General features: G+C 40.0%; 1 protein-coding gene across 2 annotated transcripts; it reads right to left on the reverse strand.

Moving 5' to 3' along the window:
- Nucleotides 1-1,611: 1,611 nt before the first annotated feature.
- Nucleotides 1,612-24,387, reverse strand: LOC135467797 (mucin-2-like). Of its 2 annotated transcripts, XM_064745651.1 has the most exons (16): nucleotides 21,052-24,387; nucleotides 20,443-20,624; nucleotides 19,807-19,975; nucleotides 18,649-18,842; nucleotides 12,031-12,209; nucleotides 11,399-11,532; nucleotides 10,488-10,624; nucleotides 10,023-10,110; nucleotides 9,747-9,819; nucleotides 9,409-9,439; nucleotides 8,285-8,421; nucleotides 6,995-7,018; nucleotides 5,642-5,770; nucleotides 5,412-5,485; nucleotides 4,866-4,987; nucleotides 1,612-4,459 (listed from the first exon to the last, which is right to left on the reverse strand). In XM_064745651.1, exons 1-16 carry the CDS (start codon nucleotides 24,245-24,247, stop codon nucleotides 3,878-3,880), a joined length of 5,451 nt encoding a protein of 1,816 aa, XP_064601721.1. In that variant the 5' UTR covers nucleotides 24,248-24,387; the 3' UTR covers nucleotides 1,612-3,877. The 2 variants fall into 2 exon arrangements, with proteins under 2 accessions (XP_064601721.1, XP_064601722.1); XM_064745652.1 differs by lacking the exon at nucleotides 6,995-7,018.
- Between the last annotated feature and the right edge of the window lie 4 nt (nucleotides 24,388-24,391).

Raw genomic sequence — 24,391 nt, forward strand, 5'->3', positions numbered from 1 at the left:
CGTGCAAGTAGTCCCAGATTGCTCAGACGTTAGGTTTCACAAAATTTTGTTCGGCCATGGATGGCCCCAAACCAACAGGTTTCTCATAGTGAGATGATAAAACTGAAAACAGGGTATATTAATCCGATAAATATGATACCCCAATTTGGCAGCTGATAAGGCTGATTTTATGCAACACTATATTTATTTATTTATTTGATTGGTTTTTTAGGCGGTACTCAAGAATATTCCACTTGTACGACGACAGCCAGCATTATGGCGGGTGGAAATCGGGCAGAGCCCGGCGGAAACCCACGACATTCCGCAGGTTACTGACAGGCCTTCCCACTTACGGCAGGAGAGGAAGCCAGCATGAGCTGGACTTGAATTCACAGCAACTGCATTGATGAGAGACTCCTGGGTCATAACGCTGTGCTAGCGCGCTGCCCAACTGAGCCATGGAGGCCCCCTGTAACATTATAATCTCCGCCACTACCAACCAGTAACAGCTGCCAGCCAGAACTTTAAGAGCAAGAAACATTTTCCTGGGAATGGTTTAATTTCATTGTTCCAGTACTTTTGTGATAACAGGTCAGTAAAGGAGCCTGTTGTGAGTTTCTCCAAGTTTCTTGACGACTTGACACTCACGAAGGCATGGACTCACTGTACAACACAAAAAGAGTTTTAAGTGTGGTCTCATCCAGCCCTTCTCAACATGTGATTACCAGATGGTGCCAACCTCTGAAAGTTACTTTCACTTGTAAAGCACAAAAAAAAAAAAAAATTTCATGTTCACGACAGCATCCAGTTTCATTATAAAACCAGAGTGCCCATGCTAAACCACAAACTTGGCAAGAAACTGAGGAACTTTTCTACGTGTCACATACAGATGTATGCACCATATTGCTGGAAAACAAGTGGTTGTCAGCAAACGCTGAAGATGGCCTTATTGTAGTAGTTGAAAACCTACCCGCAACCAAGGAAAAGCACTGCTTACAAACCACTCTGAACTTGAAATGTTAGTGTAGGCCTACTGTCCACCCATAAGCTTTAAGCGTAGTATCCTGTGTAACGCCAGGCGCATTTTGCGAGTGCTTTGTAGAACTAATACAAGATGGGGAGTGACACTCTGTTTCTCCTGGAGCCGTCTTTACCAAATGGCAGTACAATGCATTCTACTATCAATAAATCTATACTATGTATAGTTCACAGCACTCACTGTAATTTGTCACCAAGTCTTTAAGACGGTATATCTCTTAATGTTTGGCTTCAGTCTCTTTCCACTAATCAGAAGAAATTTAGTCACCAGAGAGAACTAAGGTTATGACCATCTGCACAATTTCAAAACATGGCTCATGCGTTTTTTTTTCTTTTGGAATTTACAATTACTTATGGTTCACATGCTAATTTTTTTTTTTTTTTTGGCGTTAAGCTGAATACAGAATATATAATATCAGCTGTGACTCCTGGTAAGCACAAAGTCATCAAAGACAAGTTTTTTCACCAACATAACCTTTCCCTAGCTGTGTTTAAATCAATATTCCACCCAAAAGAACCCCAAGGCACTGTATTGTATATTACACACTGCTTAAGAAAAATATAAAAAAGTAACAATGCTGCATGGCATGGGTAAATAAAGTATTGTAATATGATTTTATTTCATGTAAAATGTTTCTGATATGGAAATTTGCTGACAGTTTTGGTTGTGTGACCATCTGTGCCATTTACAAACACTGTGTAGTGATTTCTGTTCATGTCAGCAAAAGGCTAAGTTACAGTACACAGCTTATTCAACAAAGCCAGTGTGCAAATAAGTAAAAAATTTCAAACATAATTTAAACATTTTGTTTTTGGACAGTAAGAGATAAATTTTGAAAAGTGCTATATGAAGACAAAGACATCATAGATGTACACAGAAATTTAACTTTCTGAGACCATAAATTCAGTATTATAATGATATTTAAAATTTTGACTTCAATGTAAAAAACAAAAACAATGGCTCCATTGAATCAACTCCAAGCACTGAACTGAGATCGTCCTTGGAAGTTCTGCATACAGTGTACATGTATGTTGCTGACAAGAATCAGCCGTAAGGCACTATCTACAGAAAATAACACTTTCTAATACACAACAACAGAAAAGATTCTAAACTAAAATGTGATAACACCGACTAGGATGAAGAGAATAAATAAAACCTGCAACAATCACTTAAAATTGTGTAGTGTTTCAAAAACTTTATATCCATAGATAACAGTATCTATCAACATGTGTACAACATTAAGTACAGACACTGTGGTTTGCCAGCTTTTATCACATTTCCATATGCATAGACTATAACAGCATTAGGTGCTGTTAGCATGAAGTGGCTCGGGATATGAGTTTAAAGGGAATGAATCCACCCTGATTGGCTGACAATGAAGACAGGATATTCTGGGCTAAATCATCAACACTTGAATGCGAACCAAATTAATTTATTTACATGTAACTGTTGCTTAATGGCATACTCAAAAATTTTTCATTTTAATACAAGTTGGCAGTTTAAATATTTTTATTGGGAAACAGAAACTGGAGTGCTCAATGTAAACCACCCACCTTTGGCAAGTTACTGACAAGAATTCAAAAGTATACGCATTTGTACATTATAGTGGTGGAAGTCAAGTGGTTTTTGACGGAAAGTTAGACTGAGCAAAACGGCAACACGTTTGTGAACCTTGTATTGTCACTAAGGCCCCACAAGCAGTGAGAGCCGCATGACGCTACAAATTTCATGTCCAAGGCTGGGTTTAAACCCTCACCTCTCCAAACCAAATTTATAATATTGTGACACTACCTAAAATTCAGCTTAGCCTAGGCATATTTTGCACAGCAGCCAATCAGTGTGGATTTTGTATCCTTGTGTTAAGTACAATCCAACCTGGCTCCATTCTTTGCCAGAATTCTGGAGGGAATATGTATCAAATAACATTGTAATATCAACCATTAAACACTCTTATACAAAATACATGACATTAATATGTAAAAGAAAAATATGGCATTTTCAGGGCAATGTGTGTGTATATTTACTTTGGACCTCTGAACTGCCCGTTAAATGGATGGACTGGATCAAACTTTCCGAGTAAAACAAGAAATAGGAAAATGTATCTTTAACGGCAGCACTATGGACAAAAAGGCATAGTGCTGATATGCAAATTAAAATCATTTCATTAAACTTTTAAGCATATAATACACATAAAAAAAAACATAACTTTTGTCAACAATCTTAAAGAATGTGACAGGTCAACACAAGGGCAATAACTCTTTCTTGCCAAATTCATCACTTAAGCATATTTCTGAAAATAGCACAGTGTCTCATTTGCACCATGGTGTAAAAAAAAAAAAAAAACATACATGTAATACAAAACTCAAAAGTCTTTTAATAAGAACACAGCAGGTGTTAATAACTTGCGTATAGATATACAGTTGTGTTAATCATCTGCTAAATACACACCTGAATACATACAACTTAACAACACAGGCTCCTCAAAATCTGAGAGATGATCAAATCACATTCGGGTGTGACAAACAAACCCTACAACAGACTATTAGCTATACTAGTCATTTAAGTCCAACACATATTGCTGACCTCTTCCACTACACAAATGTGACAACTTATAAATTTTAAAAAACGTAAAAATAAAGATACATGAAAGATATAAACTATCACAAAAAAATACCATGCCTTACAAAAACAAAGGCACACAATCAGATCTTTGCAAAAAGAACAGATAAATGTCAAATGTCTAACTGTATTAATATAGGTGTTATACTCAGCACCATGTTATGTCAGATCTGTAGTCTGCCCCTAGCTCACAAACAAGTGTCATCACATTGAGGTCAGGGGCCAGAGGTGAGGCTGGGGTCAGCAGGAGGAGACATCTTTGCTAGGGGAACCTGAGGACAGTCTCATCAGCTCCTCTCTGATGGAGCGTATCAGAGGCTCAGGAGACTTGCCCAAACTCACGCTGTCCTTCACCACATCCAACTCGTCTCTGCTTCCAGACTGTCTATGTGATTTCCAGCCGGCGCTGCCTAAAGACTCCATCTCGATCCCGTCCCGATGCTCCCGACTTTCTCGTCGACTGCGTGGAGATGACTTCCTCTCTGTATTGTCTGTGTCCATGTCACGCATCATCGCCGCATATTTGGACGTGATCTGAGGAGCAGTGGACCTGGGAGATGTGGCTAATGTCGAAGTGTCTTTGGGTAGGAATTCATATTTCTCTGAGATGGGTGAGTCGGCATAGTGTGTGTCACTCCAGGCATCACGCCGCGTGGTGATGATGATTGGCTGGGGCTCCTCCGTTGTCATGATACCCTGGGGGTAATTGGTCTCGGCAGAGCCCAGGTGTCCCGACACAGACACAGGTTTCTTCTCTTTGAAGGTTGTGGTTTGGAAACGACCCAGGAAAGGACTGGAAGACGCAGTCGTTGGTTTTATCTCCTGAAACAAACCATAACTGGGATTAGATCACTAAAATCATACAGGCTACATTTTGTGATGTGAAACAGAAATGTGTGAAGTGCTCTTGGATATTCTGACACTCAATTCTCAGTGCCAAATGTTGCTGTCTAACTAAGTCACAATAAAACAAGAGAAATATTTAACTGATAAGCACTACAAAAGACACATAGGTAACTTGTGCGGCACTGCTCAGAAATGTACAATTGACAACCACTATAGAGCTACAACAGAGAAATCTATAACATACTGGACTGATGTCTCTGATGAAATACCTATCTAAAGTTCAAAATCTCAAGCGACGTCAGTACCTGAGAAACGGACAATCTTGTTTTTAAATGCCCAAGAACCACTCGTGACAGGTCATGTTACTATGGTGATATCTTACCTCTTCCTGAGGCAGGGCCAGGTCTGCTGTCTCATCACCAGCTCTGTATGGATTCCATGACAACTTGTTGGCATTTTTCAATCGTTTGCCAGGATCTATTATTAAAGGGGTGTGTTTTTTCTCTGCATGCATAGAAATGAAAAGAGCAATTGCTTAGAAGGGTTAATTATATAATACAAATAATCTTCTTTAAAATGAATTCTTTTGCTAATACTATTTTTTTTATTCCACACTGTAAACATGCTATTAACCAAGGAACAATTCATGCCCACATGCACATGGATTTTAATCATCCAACTAGACCTAATCAACACCAAGACAAACACCCAAATGTCACAATCAGAATTAGGTTTTATACTTCTCCCAAGTGATCATTTCTGATGAGGTTTGAGTGCAGTATGAAATAAGTGGGATACACTCTGGCTTACCGCTACTGGAGTGTTATGCCTTTTGCTACTTTCATGACAGAAAGAAAAGATTATTGTAAATTTGACGTTTTCACTGAAATCAGCTTGAAGCCATTCAGGTAACGCATGCCTTACTTACCTGTGGATTTACGAGGTGTAGGTTTAGGTGGAGGGGAGGTGTGATTTTCATATAAATGTTTTTTCAGCTCCTTCCTGTAAACATACAAGGTTTAACTTACACGTCGAAACTGTTATCTGATTAGCTTATTACTAATCCAAGCAGTTTATAAAAAATCTACACATCAACACTGATGTACGGAGTTAATTAGCTAGATCACACAATGGCAAGTAGTGCTGTTCTACACTCACAGTTCATCTTCAGCACTGGGTCTGCGTCGGGCCTGAGGTTTGGGTCTACCCACGGGTTTAGGGCGGGTTCGGGAATCTTGGGTGTTCACTTCATCCTGCAGGGGCTCCAGCCGTGGAGAGATCTTGTTCCTGCAACAGGTAAGCTTTGTGTAATACAGGCAGATGGGTGTACACAATGTATCACATGAATATGACACTGCACACAGCCAGGCACTCTTCTAAAACAAGTTTATACTTGTTGTTTCTCAGCCAATAAATCAACAGAACGTCTTTTCCATGTGCCACTAGAGTGAGGTGAACATTAAGCTATATATATACAGACACAGACAAATCTGCTTTGTGGGGCTGTACAATTAAAAACAATTTGATGGCCTTTGCAACTGAAGTATATGGTGCAGATACATGTATCTCTATTTTCCAACGTTATTTTCAGTTTCTCAGAATATTGCCCACAGCTGATGTTGTCATGTTACCTTTTGTTATTCTGCAATCTCAGACAAAACTAGTTTCAACTTTGTAAATAAATGTGCCCAGAAAACCTCTGGTATTAATTAAAACACCATATTAGTACAATTCTATGAGTAGTTGCAGTTTTAAAGGAAAACAGAACAGTATGGACACTGTCCTACAGATTAAACAACTGGTTTTCATTTAACAGCTTAAAGAAATAAAATGTGAACAGAAATCATCTTACCCAAAACAAGATGTTAAAATGAAAGTATTTACTAGCTACCCAAGTTTAACTGTGAAGTTAATATTTCCACTTTCACAGCCTCTAGCTGTGTACTCATTTAACCATATCTTTCCAAATCCAATTTTATCTAGTTTTGTTCACAAAAAAAAATACATGCACAGTGAAGCAACAGAAAAGGGACTAAGACTGTAACACCTCATACATACTGCCACCAAAGTCAACTTAATACATAACATTGAGTCAATTTCTCAAACAACATAGGTACATTGTATTATTGTACAGATGGTGCTCAGTTCCGCCAATGCAAATAAAAACGAGGTTTATATCAAAACATTTTCCAGATGCTGCCCTTTATGATTAATAAAACTTTTGACTACAATATTTTTATTCGTTACTGAAAAATTTTTCATTTGATATATGCACTCAACAACACTCTAATTTTTATTAAATACTGAATATATGTAGTAAAGCAAATTGAATTTAAGGTCAGTGACATGAGTTAAAAGGGATTTGCACTGTGTTGAGAAAACTGGGCATATCAGCTATGCAAATCAGTTCATAGTCAGAAGACACAGGTAAAAGGAGAATGATAGGAGTTCATGCAAAAGGTAAGTTGACCCAAACAATAAGGACAATTGTAAATTCATATTAGCAGTTACCTCTTCTGTTTCATCCAAAAAAGCCTTGGTTTTTATGAAGAAAATAACAACTTTGTTACAGTTTGTTCATTTTTTTTTAGTTTTGTAAGTATTACAGCTACCAATGGCTTATGGTACACAGTTACAAACAAGCCCATTCTCAGGTATCTTACAGTTGCATTTGTCTGCCATAAACACACAGATGACTTGCACTGGCCACCATGTTGGATCTTGGAGTTCCATGGTCCAGTGCACACAGTGAAAGGTACAGTCCAGAGGAGACCATGACATTTTGAGAATCAACAAGATTGGCTCTTGGAATTCCATGGTCCAGTGCACACAGTGAAAGGTACAGTCCAGAAGAGACCATGACATTTTGAGAATCAACAAGATTGGCTCTTGTAATTCCATGGTCCAGTGCACACAGTGAAAGGTACAGTCCAGAAGAGACCATGACATTTTGAGAATCAACAAGATTGGCTCTTGGAATTCCATGGTCCAGTGCACACAGTGAAAGGTACAGTCCAGAAGAGACCATGACATTTTGAGAATCAACAAGATTGGCTCTTGGAATTCCATGGTCCAGTGCACACAGTGAAAGGTACAGTCCAGAAGAGACCATGACATTTTGAGAATCAACAAGATTGGCTCTTGGAATTCCATGGTCCAGTGCACACAGTGAAAGGTACAGTCCAGAAGAGACCACGACATTTTGAGAATCAACAAGATTGGCTCTTGGAATTCCATGGTCCAGTGCACACAGTGAAAGGTACAGTCCAGAAGAGACCATGACATTTTGAGAATCAACAAGATTGGCTCTTGGAGTTCCATGGTCCAGTGCACACAGTGAAAGGTACAGTCCAGAAGAGACCATGACATTTTGAGAATCAACAAGATTGGCTCTTGGAATTCCATGGTTCAGTGCACACAGTGAAAGGTACAGTCCAGAAGAGACCATGACATTTTGAGAATCAACATGGCTGCGAGTGTAAGTTTGCTAATCTTCACCATTTTGATAAAACAGGAACATTAGGAATGTGAGTAATAAGCATCTCCTGATACAACAACAACATTGCAATGCTAGATTACAGGCAATTGAATCCACATGGCGCTATACAGTAATAAGTAAGCATGGGGGAAGTTACAGCCCTTTGCAGAGGAAGAGATGCTATGTTAGTATAATCAGTTAGTATGACAGTTTATATTAAAGACAGGACATACACATATTATTAGCCAGTTTTAAATACGAAAAGTCAAAATAGCAAACTGCTGAGTCATGCCAGACACATCCAGCTGGTTATGATGACTTACTGTTGATTGGCCTGAACCACAGGCGTGACCAATGAAAACGCATCGTCCAGGAGCTTATGCATGCGCTGACGAGCTTGGTCCAGTGTTTCTTGTGGATGTCTGTCGGCCTCAGGCTCTGACTCGGAGTAAGCACCATTCTGTAGCAACAACGTATGTACATGGTTAACATCAGAATATTTACATGTAAATGGCTTATTTACCAGACTGGTGTCCAATATTGTATTTAAAGAAAAACTCACCTGCTTGAGGACAGCCAGGTCTGTGGATGGAAGAAACCAGGCAATGTCTTAGAGGAAACCCAACAGTGTCTAGCAGAAACCTGAGAGTCTGGATAAACCCATGACATTGTTTGGAAGTTACCTATCAGTGATGGGAGGAAACCAGTCAGCGCAGTCAGGAAGCAATGCAGGGTCTAGAGGAAATGTCCGCAGGAAACCTGATAGTGTATGGAAGAAGGAAACCAGAAAATACCTGGAGAAAACCTGACAGTGCCTTGAAGGGCCCATCACCCCCCCATCACAAATCTTCTTAAGCCACCATACAAAGTTACATTGTGTTAAAGACTAATACCAACCATAAAGCAATGAGTCAAGGAATACTCGCTGTAAGTTCAAGTCCAGTTCATGCTGGCTTCCTCTCAAGCCATACATGGGAAGGTCTGACAATAACCTGAGGATGGTCGTGGGTTTCTCCCGGGCTTTGCACGGTTTCCTCCCACCATAATGCTGGCCACCGTCGTATAAGAGAAATATTCTTGAGTAGGGCGTAAAACACCAACCGAATAAATAAATAAATAAAGGAATACTTAGATCTCATTCCATTGATGTTTTAGAGCTTTCTCGGTAATATTTCACATGTACCACTTAGGCAGGTTATGTGAGCAGAGGATGTCAAGCAGAGTCTAGCAAAAACCACCACACCTCTTCAGGTGCCTAACAAATCTTGCAATTTTACGTCACCTCACAACAACAAGACACTGTTTTAACATTACCCTCTACCTCCCACCCCCCCCCCCAAGCTCCCCAGACAGCAATAACAGTCTTACAAACACGTATACACAATTCATTCATATTGCAACAGACTATACAGGTTACTTAAATTTATCCACATCTAGAAGTACTTACCACAAAGCCCTGTACACTGGATGCAGGCTCCCTATAAAACAATAATTACAACAGAATAATGACCAGTACAACAAACAACAGCTAAAAACAAATCCTCCATTAGACATGGAGCTTACACAATATCACCATGTCTGGCGGGACATTCCTTGCTGATATCTGCTAATCTACTGTGTCCAAGACAAATTCAGTATCAACATAAAATTGGAATACTAGAAACTAGAAAATATTTATTGAGACATTTCAGTAAAAAAATAACTGCAGTCCTCTGAAATAGGTGTGAGAGTTCACTAAGGAGTGAGAAAAAAAGGGTCAGAAGATTGTGACAACTTCTTTAATACCTTGATGATGAGGATATCCCAGACTGATGATGAGTTCTCTCCCCTGGATCAACACGTCCCCGGTGTTCCTTGGCTACAAGATACATGAACATTAATTGGAAAATTCTCAACCTACATGCTTTAAAAAAATATATATATCATCAAAACATACCATAAATTATTATGTTTTTGTGACAATATTTTTTTCGCAATGTGACAAACATCAGCAAAAACCCAATACCAGCTGAGACTGTTTTAACTTATTACCCACTAAATAACAAAACAGAATCCACTTACCACCGGAAGATGTTCTTCTTTTCTCTCTTTGCCTCTGCTTGTTTTTCCACCGGTCCAACTCTAACTTTTGCTGTAGATCACTGTCCGTCTATAACACAAAACATCACATTGATCTTCAGAAATGAAGGTTCAAACACAAATAGACCACTGATGTTCATTTCAGTTATCTGACGATAGCATATACATCTGTATATTCTTTTTCACATACGTCACTTAACATGATGGAGAAAATAAATTGTTTGACATATATACTTTCAAGTCTGTCCAATTGTCCTACTACATTGTATCATGTTCCTGATATGTCAAAATGTACGATAGACAGCAACAGCAATGCTGGAAAACCATATTCCTGAAAAGTCATGCGCTGAAAAGAACAATATTAACAAGTGAAAATAGAATGGCCGTATGAATCTCACTGAGAATCAATCACATCTGTCACAAATACATGTAATGTTTCAGACTGACCTCATTGGGGAGTCTGCCATTTAGAGACGTGCCTGCTGGTTTCTCTACAGGGGCCATCTTTAGGTAATGTATGGAGGTCCTGGTGCTCTGCTCTGAGGGGACCTCATCCACTTCTGTGGACTCTCTCTTCCTCTCACCTACACAGGGTGTCAGAATACAGATGTTAGAGCATCTAGTAGATCCAGAAAAAACCGTCACATAAAACACAAGTCTATTTGTTCGTCAGCATTGTAATATCACAACAGCTCAACACCAAAGAGGAGCCTCCGTGGCCAAGTGGTTAGCGTGACCGCGCAGTGCAATGATCCAGGAGCCTCTCACCAACACGGTCGCTTAGAATTCTAGTCCAGCTAATGCGGGACTTGTCTTCGGGATTATGTGAGATGGTCTTCAGACGGCTGATGGTTTCCCCCTGGTTCTGCCCAGTTTCCTCCAGCCCCAAGGGTGACTGCCGTCGTATATTAAGTGAAATATTCTTGAGTATGGCCTAAAACTTCAATCAAATAAAAAAATAAATCAACATCACAGATATTTGTTGCACTGATAACTGTTCGAACTAGAACTTGTGAACAGTAATACTACAGATTTTGATAAGAATTCCTCACATTAACGCTCCCATGTTGTTTGCTATTTCCTCAGAAGAAAATATCATTACACATGCAGGCTGTCATTGATACTGTAATTCTTCAACATTTTACATATTTTTAACATGTTTACTTAATTCTAACTTATTTACTTATTCTAAGGGCATTTTTTCATGTACACGGATCAAGTCATGTACAATTACCCATGCTCTACACATCTTTGATGTCAAGGTAGAACAACTGTTTTTGATGAAAAACAAGTCCTGTGTAATCTACATCACTAGACAACAGGAAGGTGTGGAGGAAGATGTAGACATGGTGAGATACCTGGTGAGCGTCTCCTGGTATGTGGTTTCCTCTTGGGAGGGTGTACTTGTGTCCTGGAGCTATCCTCCTCTCCATCGCTCACATACTGAGTGGAATCCTCCAGCACAGACCCATCCTCCTCCTCTGCGTAATACCTGTACATACAACAACAACACATAGTTTACAGACATTATCAAACAAACCTTTCAATTCAGTGAAAAATGTGAATGTTAAATGGCAGTCATTTGAATCTACTTCAAGTGTCAGCAAAGGACTACGCACTGTAGACATTTTAACATGACATGGTTGCTCCTGAATAACATATTCAAGAATTTTGCATGTGGAGGAAATGAACAGGAAATCCCAGAGAAAACCACCACTCTTTAACAAGTGACAAGCCTCTTGACTAAAAGCCACACGAGAATCAGTGAGATATGGATTCGTTGATGCAACCTCATTGGTCAAGACACAGCCAGTCGCACAGCCTGAGCACTTTGAACAGTCTGAGCTGTGATGGATAACAATTTGATTATTAAAGGATATATAATTAACACATCTAAGCATTTAATTCAAGGATTATACACTGTGTGATGGTCTACCTAAATGCCAGTATTTCGTGAAACCTTACTTGCAAGTATTAAAGACATACATACCCCTGGCGATGTGGTTTGGAGGCCTGCAGCCGTTTCTTTGGTTTGCGTACTTGGGCGTAAACTGGATCTGCATTCTCCATGCGAGTGACAGGGGCTGTCTGACGCGCCATCCCATTACTCCGCGCCTTCTCGATCATCTCATGGACATAGTTAGCCTCGGGGTGACTGGCCTCAAAGTCCTGGACAAACAAACGTAACACCTGAGTAACACCTGTGTAAGGGCACACTGGATGTGGAGACAGGGGGGCATTCCAGTGGAAATCAATTCACAGTAACATTTTGTCAACATTTTGTACTCACCTGAACAACATACTTATGTCAACCAACAGCTGTGTTTCTTAAATACAGCAAGGTAAATACCATCTGAATTTCAAATTTTTGCATCGAAGACCTGCTTTTACTTCAAATGCAGAACTTCAATTATACCCATAATTTAAAGTTTAGCATTTTATGTACAATCTATGAATGGTGTTCACTGTTGTGATTAAGTGAATGTCCTGACTGTTACTAACAACTAAAGAAGTACTGTATCAGAAGCACTACTACATTTTATGTTTTATTAATTTGACTGGTGTTTTACACCCTACTCAAAATATTTCACTTATAAAGCAGCCAGCATTATGGTGGGAGGGAACCAGGCAGAGCCCAGGTGAAACCCACGATCATCCGCAGGTTGCTGTGTACAGCCAGTGAGGAAGCCAGCACGAGCTGGACTAATAAACTTACAACCACCTCACTGGTGAGAGGCACTGGCACGTTAACTACCTCGGCCACAGAGGCCCCCATATATGTATACATGTATAAAGCCGAGCAGAAAAGATGCAAATGCACTACCTATATATGGTATGTTCTTACACTCAATATTCTTTGTAATTGGCTGAAGTCTTTCATGCTATGATGCCATATCTCAACAGTTGATTAATTTATTTATGTCAATGGTGTTTTACGCCGTACTCAAGAATATTTCACTTATACGACGGCGACCAGCATTATGGTGGGAGGAAACTGGGCACAGCCCAGGGGAAACCCACGACCATCAACAGGTTGTTGCCAGATTTTCTCACTTACCGCCAGAGAGGAAGCCAACATGAGCTGGGCTTGAACTCACAGCGACTGTATTGGTGACAGGCTTCTGGGTTATAATGCTGCGCTAGCGGGCTAACCACCAGAGCCACGGAGGCCCCTTTCAACAGTTGAGAATTACAGTTAAATTGTGATTGCTATTATTACCTGGTTATTATCACAGATCATGTTTGGTCTAATCAAACTCCAGTTTCCTAGAAAGGACATTCAGAGTGGCATGATACAGAGGCTATTCCCAACAGACAAAGAGACAGACTGACTGACCGACGAACAATCCAGATACTTTGACAGTATTACTACCTTCAGTGACCTAATACAGTGTTTAAACCTCAAACACATGTCCAGTGCATGTAGCTGTCCACAGACACAGAGGCAGACCTGATACTGTCAGACAGTAAGACCTAATACAGTGTTTAAACCTCAAACACATGTCCAATGCATGTAGCTGTCCACAGACACAGAGGCACCGCTGATACTGTCAGACAGTAAGACCTAATACAGTGTTTAAACCTCTAACACATGTTCAGAGCATGTAGCTGTCCACAGACACAGAGGCAGACCTGATACTGTCAGACAGTAAGACCTAATACAGTGTTTAAACCTCTAACACATGTTCAGAGCATGTAGCTGTCCACAGACACAGAGGCAGACCTGATACTGTCAGACAGTAAGACCTAATACAGTGTCTAAACCTCAAACACATGTCCAGTGCATGTAGCTGTCCACAGACACAGAGGCAGACCTGATACTGTCAGACAGTAAGACCTAATACAGTGTTTAAACCTCTAACACATGTTCAGAGCATGTAGCTGTCCACAGACACAGAGGCAGACCTGATACTGTCAGACAGTAAGACCTAATACAGTGTTTAAACCTCTAACACACGTTCAGAGCATGTAGCTGTCCACAGACACAGAGGCAGACCTGATACTGTCAGACAGTAAGACCTAATACAGTGCTTAAACCTCTAACACATGTTCAGAGCATGTAGCTGTCCACAGACACAGAGGCACCGCTGATACTGTCAGACAGTAAGACCTAATACAGTATTTAAACCTCTAACACATGTTCAGAGCATGTAGCTGTCCACAGACACAGAGGCAGACCTGATACTGTCAGACAGTAAGACCTAATACAGTGTTTAAACCTCTAACACACGTTCAGAGCATGTAGCTGTCCACAGACACAGAGGCAGACCTGATACTGTCAGACAGTAAGACCTAATACAGTGTTTAAACCTCTAACACATGTTCAGAGCATGTAGCTGTCCACAGACACAGAGGCAGACCTGATACTGTCAGACAGTAAGACCTAATACAGTGTTTAAACCTCTAACACATGTTCAGAGCATGTAGCTGTCCACAGACACAGAGGCAGACCTGATACTGTCAGACCGGAAGACCTAATACAGTGTTTAAACCTCTAACACATGTTCAGAGCATGTAGCTGTCCACAGACACAGAGGCAGACCTGATACTGTCAGACAGTAAGACCTAATACAGTGTTTAAACCTCTAACACATGTTCAGAGCATGTAGCTGTCCACAGACACAGAGGCAGACCTGATACTGTCAGACAGTAAGACCTAATACAGTGTTTAAACCTCAAACACACGTTCAGAGCATGTAGCTGTCCACAGACACAGAGGTAGACCTGATACTGTCAGACAGCAAGACCTAATACAGTGTTTAAACATCCTGTACATGTCCATGTACCTTGCTTTTCTCTGTGGGTGGAAGAGACGTTTCAACAGGGCTTGTCCCCAGCTGGGCCGCTGGTTTGACATCTGCAGCACAACACAGAGGCATGTTATCTTAAACCACTTATGCCAGCTAGACTGCCAGGGAGCTGGATAAGAACGGGCAGAGACAAGCATGCCCAGACAGACATGAGGATTCCCCCGCTGTCTCTCTCTCTCTCTCACCTGTCAAGGTTGGCAGCCAGCCAACCTTGACACACCTGAGCAGGTATGGACACAAGACAGCCACACTGCTGACAGCCATGCTCTGGGCAAGCTTACAGCACAATTTCAGTTACCCACCTTGTCCCTAAGAGTGTTAGTTCAGGCTTACATAAGAAATCTCACAGCCAGTCTGATAATTAAAAAGCAACACAAGCAAATTTTTTCTTCAAGGAATTAGAGAATCTAGCACTATGTGAATTCCAAGATTAACAATTAATTCATTAGACTTGCAGTACATATAATGAAGCTTGCGTACACAATGTTCCTTCCAATTTATCTTATTTATTTTTTATTCCACGCCCCCCACCCCCACCTCGTGCCATATATTACTGCAATGTCATTTCTGTTGTTCTTAATCAGGTATTCACAGTAAAAGATAAACTATGACATACTATATTTGACCTAAAAGTTTGTCCTACTATATATTACAGTTAACTCATTCTTTCAACTTCTGATGGTTGATTTTTGAAAGGTGTTGTGAGTTTGTTTGTTTTTTTTTTCAGCACCCATTTATACTAATTTGTACTAATTTATAATGTTTATTTGCTTCTAACAATGCCCTTTTGTGGGATAATTTTTCAGGCAAGTACAGCACTTAATGACAGTTACCTCCTAACAATAGCATCGATGTGGCCAACAATGCAGCCACTTGTATAACAGACCAAATCAAACCTGTCACAGAATTAACATTGGACATTGCACTCAAAGAAAGCCTTTCATGTGGTTAACTTTCTATAATTTCAACATTCAACCATTATGATTAGGAAATGAGGTTGTCTAAAACTACTACAGGTAATACCTGTTTCAGCTAATGGAACAAGGCAGTTTGTGTCCCAAAAACTTTCTAGGGCTTCTGTCTTGTTTCCTTGATTAGTTTTCCGCACTAGGTTGGTTATCAAGAAGTGCAGTGCAGACTGTGGCCACTCTGACATGTCAGAACAGCAAAGGTTTTAGGCACACATTATCACCTCCGATCAAGTCCTGAAGGATTTATTATACGTAATAAAACCAACATTTTACAAAATATCACAGATTTCACCTGCCAAAGAGTTGTAATCACTGCAATGGACATATTACAAATCATACACTACATGTTCTTGTGGATTCAAACATGCACAGGAGTAGTATGGAACAATGTGACGGGTTGATCACCAAACATGTGCAATTGACAATATGACAGAGAGAGAGAGGATAAGCAGAACAGAGTACAAATGATAATTCTGAATGAAATAACTGTGTTGTGACATAACATCACTGAAGTGATTGTATCTAACTAGCAAAACATAAACCTATACAAAACAATTCCAAGAGTTATAATCCAAACAACATGACAAATAATGTACACGTACACACTTTTTCGGTGCATTCATAATAGAAATGTTAACCGCTTTCCATGGCAACATCTTTATTATGCAACTCTAGGTTGTGATACATACTAGTAATTTTACTGCTACATATTAGCTTGCAAAATATTAAAACCGAGGCTCAAAAACTGCAGACTGAAATTGCATCCATAGCTTATAAGTTGGCTTGTACCCAAAATGCCCGCGAGGTTGCCAAGATAACTCCAAAATTGGAAAATTGTGGTTTACATAACAGTTTATATGGGGTTTGTCATAAAGTTGGCAACCCCCTTAGTTAGACATCAGGTAGATGGTGCATGGCGACCATATGTATGTACCTACCAGATCATAAAATTACCAACATTGCTAATTTTTAAAGGTGAACTAAAAATGTTTGTGATCTAAAACTGAAAGCAGAGTAAACATATGGTGGTGATTGAGTTACAGATTTGTAGTGTTCTGTATACATGTACATGTATTCATTTTGTAGCTTTATACTATATGTGTGGCCAAAAATAAACTGCACAAATGTGTACAGCTAACAATTTGCTGAAAACACCATGGCTTGTTCCCCATGAATTTTGGAACATCGTGACATCATAGTGACCCTAGTCTGTTCCACCACCAACGATGTCTGGACATTGTAGAAACAAAGAGATATAAGCTATGGACATTTTCCGTACAATGTTACAATGGGCAATTGGAAAAATTCTTATTAAAATACCTTTTGAATCATTTTCACTAAGAAAACTTTCAATATCTCAAGAATCTTGTTTGCAACAATTTTTAAAAATTGCAAACATTTGCAGTTCACCTTTGAAGTTTTTGGCACAACAAAACACAGAAATGAATGCTAGGCTCAATGTGATGAGGCATATGTTTAATTAAAACCTTCCTCATTAGCGGTATTATCTATAGCAAGTTCTATAGATTATTTGACGATTATTTAATACCACACTCAAGAATTTTCCACTGATAAAATGGTGGCCAGTTTTATGGTTGGAAGGAAACCATAAAGTGCTTGGGGCTATCCACTGACCTTTGACAAGTTACTGACTAACTTTACCACATGCAGCCCTCATAGTGATTCCAGAAAATATATACGTGGAAATATTTTTTCCTAAATATATGGGATGATACAGGAAACTCCAGACTTACTTCTGTGACAAAATGGATTATGTATATATATTATATATCTAATTGTTGTTATACAGTTATACAATGGTGGTCAGTGTTATGTGTTAATGAAACTGGTAAACCGCCGATATCAAACTATACAGGTATTGGTTTTCCACAACATTAATAAGGCTGTTCAATATGTCACACCTAAGCGTTGTTGACTACTTATTGTCACCAGGGTCCCATGAACACCGAGAGTTTGGAAATCAAGAAATCCAGGATTGAACCCACTAGATGACACATAGCACATGTACTACCATATCGAGCTAGGACATCGGAAGGATATGAACATTGTGGCTGACCACCATCCCAACCAATGACGTGAGGGTCCAGGGGTCACCAAGGCCCCAAGAGCTCTGGGATTCGATATACTCGTACATACATTTCTGCGTTGTTTAAAAGAGAACAATTTACATGTAGGTTGTGATTAATATGCTGCACCTCATTAATATGAACTCGCAGCGATCGAATTGGTGAGAGGCTTCTGGACCAGTGTTAACCACTAGGTCACAGAAGCCACCCAAAAATGCTCTTTGAATGATTTATCTCAAATGCTCTCTTCCCCAAATGTTAGAAACTGCTGCTTCAACATCAGATTGGTATCGTGTGGTAACCTAACCCTTCACTGGCATTAACTGCTATTTGCTGTAGATATCAAGGGTATGACATACACCCGTCATGTAGCCTATATGTACCTCGTACATGCAAGCTAAAGAACTGAGCGAACAGACAGTGAACAAATTTTGAGCAGATATTTTTTACAAATATAGGAAGTTTTCAACAAATATCAGAAAATATAGGAGGGTCTGGAAAACATAGGAAATATAGAAACTCTCTGAGGCCTGCACATGTGACATAAGGATATGCACACTATACTGGTGAAAGTTAAGCAGTTTTTAAAAATTACTAGACTACGCTAAAAAACCACATAAATGCCACGAATCGCTTATGGTCACCAAGGCTACAAAACCATTTCCATAGAGGATGACTTCAATTGGACATATACGTGATAGATGTGACATGTGTCAAACAGCTGACATTATAAGCTTACCTTATCCTTTAGCCCCACCAGGTGAGGTTCTCCCTCATCCTCCACATCTTTGATGGGCGGTGACCGGCAGCACCGGAAATATATACAGAGTGTGCACCACACGATGAGAACTGCACCAGCGACAGAGCCCAGTACAGCACCAATGATCCAGTATTGTGGTGATTCCTGAACAGGCACCGGTTCTGGTACAAACTCTGCAACACAATCAAAGAAGTATGCATCAGAAACATGAGAAATATTATACGTTATTGCTTCAGATTCTAGTCTAAATGTGGGTTTAATATTGTGTAGCATTTATTACAAAATTGTTATTCGCTTCACAAAGGCAAGTCAGTTGCTGAATAGACAGACAGTAGTATTGGATTCACTAGTATTGAGAAACTACCTTATTAACAGTTCCTAAACCCTGCCAATGAGGTTATATTTTTGCCAACATCACAGTAAAAGTTTTCCATGAAATGGTATTGATAACATTTTGTGCACCGATCCATTAAATTCTGGTGGTGATCTGAATTTGAATGCAGACATTTTCTAAACAATTCTTCACTTTTTACAATTACCCAATAATAGCTGGAACTAATATAACACATTATATTTGTCCCAGAAAATAGTCTTTCTCTTTGACATACTGCCAAGTAGAGTATTTCCCCTTTGTTTGAGCTCTCCTAATGCAATGGAAGGATGCCGTGCTGTAGTGGGGGAATTTGTACATTTGGCCGCGGGGGGACTTTGTGCTCTTGTTTTGCCTTCTCTGGAGTTACTCTACGTGCAATCTACATTACTTGTGCAACATAAACAATTACGTCTTTACATCCTAGCTTATTCCAAATCATTGCTCTAAGAGTATACTTTTTTTTTCCACCTAAAGAGAAATTTGAATATTAATCTTAATGTATTGGTGTGCATAATTTTCCAGACAGATTTGATCACATCTACAGAGCTGCAGAATAACAAAGCAGTCCATCCAAGAAACAACCAACAATATCCACAAGGCACAAAATCATCTTTACAATCTGAAAAGTAATTAAACCTAACACATGACAATTAAATATACAAATTTGTAACATAAACAAGTAACATCACTACTATGCTAATGTTTAATGATCCATTATGTCAGCAAAACTGACAATACCTCAAACGTAAGTACATAAAAATTACCTTTTGCATTGGTTTCCACAACATATCTCAGCTGCAAGGCTAACTCCTGATCACTGAATAGATGCAGCGCACTGACGGCACTCTCAGCAGGTACAGTCTGTCCCCCTTTCTCCAAGTAATACACCATGTCTACATTGTTCCCTGTATCTGCTCGCTCCACATTTATCATCTGGGATAGAGACAAAAGTTTAAGTTCGCATGAACATTGTAAGTCAAAATTCTCAAGAACATTTTAAGTCCTAAAATATGTTATTAAATAGATGGCAAAATCAGTTTAAAAGTTAGAGAGCAAACTGAAACAACTCTGCCAGAAATTACAGCCTCGGCTCAGAAAACAGAAATGAACTGTGAAGGGTTTACAAGGCCACTTTCTCAAATTTTTGAGAATAAATTTTTTAAAACATATGTCTGTAAATCACGCCCAATTAATTTGGCATTTTCATGCTTCAATGTTTTTTTTACCATTAAATTGAGAGGAACTTCGTTTACAGAGCTTTATCCAAAGGCCCAGCCCATTTACATAAATGAAGACATCCATAGAGTAGACATAACACGATATCCCACATATAGGTATCAGCTGATTTCTGATCCCTCAACAATGTTCTGATCTGCAAAGCATTATTTACAACTACATACCTGTAGCTGTATGTCCCCTGCCTGTGCGTAGCGCTTGCGTCGACGTCTCAGTGGTACGTAGGTCCCATTCAGAATCTCTTCAGCCCTGGTGAAGGCTTGCCTGTACGTCACAGCTAGACGGGACTCCATCTTGTCCTCAAAAGATTTGGTGCTGACGTCCTCCGTTCTTGGCACCTTGATAACTGTTGAAACAAAAGCACAAAATGACACTCTGCAAAGCAGTGATAATTTATAGCAATTGACACAAACATATAAGTGGACAACTTATTACTAGATAATGCTACCGGAATTCGTTTCCCTTTTCGACCAACAGGCATCAAGCCACAGCTATGTGCCAGACTGTGAAATTTGCCACTTTTACTTCAAAGATCGAAACTTAAAACAATGCTGCAATGGTGGGGTGGGCAACTGTTTTCTCGCCTCGCCCGATGGCTAGACAAACATCGCCATGGGAGCATGGTGCACATGCCTGGCCTGTTTAGTGAAGCCATGAAATAATAAAATTTTAATTCTACCACATTCCAAAGTGTTATACAAGTTGTCATTGCTATATTGCTGTATATGTATCCCAAAATGGTTCAATTGTCCTAGTAATAAGTTTGTACTCACCAGTAACAACCCAGACATGTTTCAAGGCTTCACTCATGTTCAGGGTCGGTTCTACAGTCGGTGCTGTCACTGCTGGTGAGCTGGAAGATGAAGTCGTCTCACTGACTGAAGAGGTCACATCTGGTGTTGATGAAGTCGGCGTCACAGTGTCACTAAACACTGAGGATGTCTTAACTGGTGCTATATCCACAGTGTCCGATAACGCTGAAAAGAGTGGTGTCGTTTGCACAGATGCTACAGTGGTCAACATAGAGACGGGTTCTGTTGTCCTGATCTGAGTCTCTACGTCCAGGGATGATGCAGTTACTGTATCCAACACAGTCTCACTGACCACTTCAGATATAGATGATACTGATTCCACTGTTGACTCAGTGACCTCGGTAGAAATCGGCAATGTGTCGATCGATGATTTAATTATCACTTCTGAAATCGGTGCTGTGTACAATGAAGATTCACCAGTCATTTCTGATGCTGTTACTATTGTTGATTCAATGATAACTTCTGATACTGGTCTTGTTTCTATTGCTGATTGACTGGTCACATCAGAAACACTTGCTGTCTCTCTCTCACTAATAACTGAAGAAATTGGCACTGTGACTGTTGGCCTTTGACTCATCATAACAGATGATACATCTGGTGTCTCCAAAGTGGTTTCACTAGGCAGGAGCATTGAGGACAACGGTACAGTTTCAGTTGTTGTCTCCGTGACTACAGATGAAACCACTTCTGTAACGAATGTAGTCTCTGTTACAAAAGTTGTCCTTATGATTACTGAAGACAATGGTACAGTTTGCACAGTTTCAGTGAACAGTGAAGAAGCTGGCGGAGATGAAAGACTGGTCTCAATTATTGCGGAGGAAAATGGAATTGTTTTGAGCATTGAGTCACTGACTGGCTCTTCAGTAGCGGTGCTGACAAATGTTTCTACAGACTGCGATGTTTCTAATGTCTCAGTGATTGCTGTGGATAATAAAGTTGATGATTCACTGTCTTTACTCAAATACACTGAGGAATCTACTGGAAAGACAGGGAATGCCGTTGAGAAGTCTGTGGACGGAGAAAGCAGAGTATTTGAGGGCAAGGTGTCCAATGAAGAACTCACCCCAGTGCTTGCTGGAAATACACCTGAGCTTGGTATCTCTGACTCATAGACCTCTGTTCTCGACATATTTACAGTTAAATTAGCAGATATCAGAGTTTCAGTAGCTTGGCTGCTTTCTGCCACTGTGGACATAAGCTCACTCTCCATGTTGGTTAGCATTTGTGTAGACACCGTAGGTGTTTGATAAGTCATCCATGTAAAAGACATAGACTCTGTTGGGATCAATTGCTGAGACTGAATGGCAGTTGCAACAGACACAGTTGGGAACACTTGGCTTTCATCAGAGACATTTGGAGACAGACTAGACAAGACAAGACCAGGATCTGTAGTAGACACTTGCGCAGGTGAGACAATTACAGTAGGTTCACCCATAGATGAGAAGTCGGGTAATTTCGTTGGAAACAGATCAGGTGTTTGTGACATGTTTGCAGTAGATTTATCCAGCAAGGAAAAGTCAGATACCGTTGTTGGAAACAAACCACGTGTCTGAGACACATTTACAGTAGGTTTACCCACAGATGAGAAGTCAGGTAATTTTGTCGGGAACAGACCAGGTGTCTGTGAGACATTTGCAGTAGATTCACTCACAGGTGAGGAGTAAAGTAATGTTGTTGAAAACAGATCAGGTGTCTGTGACACATTTACAATAGATTCACTCAAAGACGAGAAGACAGGTAATGTTGCTGGAATGAGATCAGGTGTCTGCGACACACTTACAGTAGCTTCACTCATAGACGAGAAGTCAGATAATGTTGTTGGAAACAGACCAGGTGTCTGCGACATATTTAATGTAGCTCCAATCATAGACGAGAAGTCAGATAATGTTGTTGGAAACAGACCAGGTGTCTGCGACATATTTAATGTAGCTCCAATCATAGATGAGAAGTTGGATAATTTTGCTGGGTACAGATCAGGTGTCTGCGACACTTTTACAGTGGATTCACTCATAGATGAGAGGGCAGGTAATGTTGTTGGGTATAGACCAGGTGTCTGCGACATGTTTACAGTAGATTCACCCATCGACGAGAAGACAGGTAATGTTGTTGAGTACAGATCAGGTGACTGCCACACATTTATAGTGGATTTGCTCACAGATGAAAAAGCAGGTAATGTTGGATAAAGGTCAGATGTTTGAGACATATTTACTATAGATTCACCCATCGACGAGAAGACAGGTAATGTTGTTGGGTACAGATCAGGTGACTGCCACACATTTACAGTGGATTTGCTCACAGATGAGAAGGCAGGTAATGTTGGGTAAAGGCCAGGTGTTTGAGACATATCTAAAGTAGATTCATCCACAGACGTTAAGTCAGGTAATGTTGTTGGGTACAGATCAGGTGTCTGCGACACTTTTACAGTGGATTCGCTCACAGATGAGAAGGCAGGTAATGTTGGGTAAAGGCCAGGTGTTTGAGACATATTTACCGTAGATTCAACCATAGATGTGGAATCAGGTAATGTTGTTTGAAACAAACCAGATGTCTGTGACACATTTATAGTAGATTCACCTAATGACGAAAAATCAGGTAATTTTGTTGGGAATAGACCAAGTGTCTGCAATGAAGAGTCAAAATAGGATGGCAACAACATGGTGCTGAGTTCAGACGATGTAGACAAATGGCCAGTGCTGACTGTGGAGCTATATGGATGTAATGTAGGCACAGAGACTGTCTCACTTAAAAACAAACTATCCGTTAAGAATCCAGTAGGACTTGGTAGCACTGAAGTCCCCACACCCACACTGGTATGCGAGACATACAAAGAGGTAAACACAGTTTCAGCTTGTGCCAACGTTTCACTGGGAGGGACAGATACAGTGGCTTGTGCGGAATTTTCAGTTAAATTTGGTGTTGAGGACATGACAAGAGACGAAAGCAACCACGTCTGCATTATCACTGATGAGGTATCCATGTTTCCAGACACAAAAGTTTCCATTGAGATATTTACTTTGTGTGACCTTGTAGCCCCTGGGAAAATACTTGTCTCCTTTTCTAGAATGTGAGTGGGAGCCAAAGGTGATGATGATGATGATGATACAACTCCCGTCAATAAGTCAGAAGAAATGTTCCAGAGTGTTCCTCTAGACTGCATTCCTTGATAAACTGAGCTTTCTTCAGAAACAGCAGTTACAAACAAACCACTACTACCGGGAAAATTGTCAGACTGTAACAGAGATGATATATCCGTATTACTTGTGACTGCATCATGACTGGTTAATAAACCAGTTTCAGTTAA

This window comes from Liolophura sinensis, chromosome 6, assembly GCF_032854445.1.
Source record: "Liolophura sinensis isolate JHLJ2023 chromosome 6, CUHK_Ljap_v2, whole genome shotgun sequence".
Taxonomy (NCBI): Eukaryota; Metazoa; Mollusca; class Polyplacophora; order Chitonida; family Chitonidae; genus Liolophura; species Liolophura sinensis.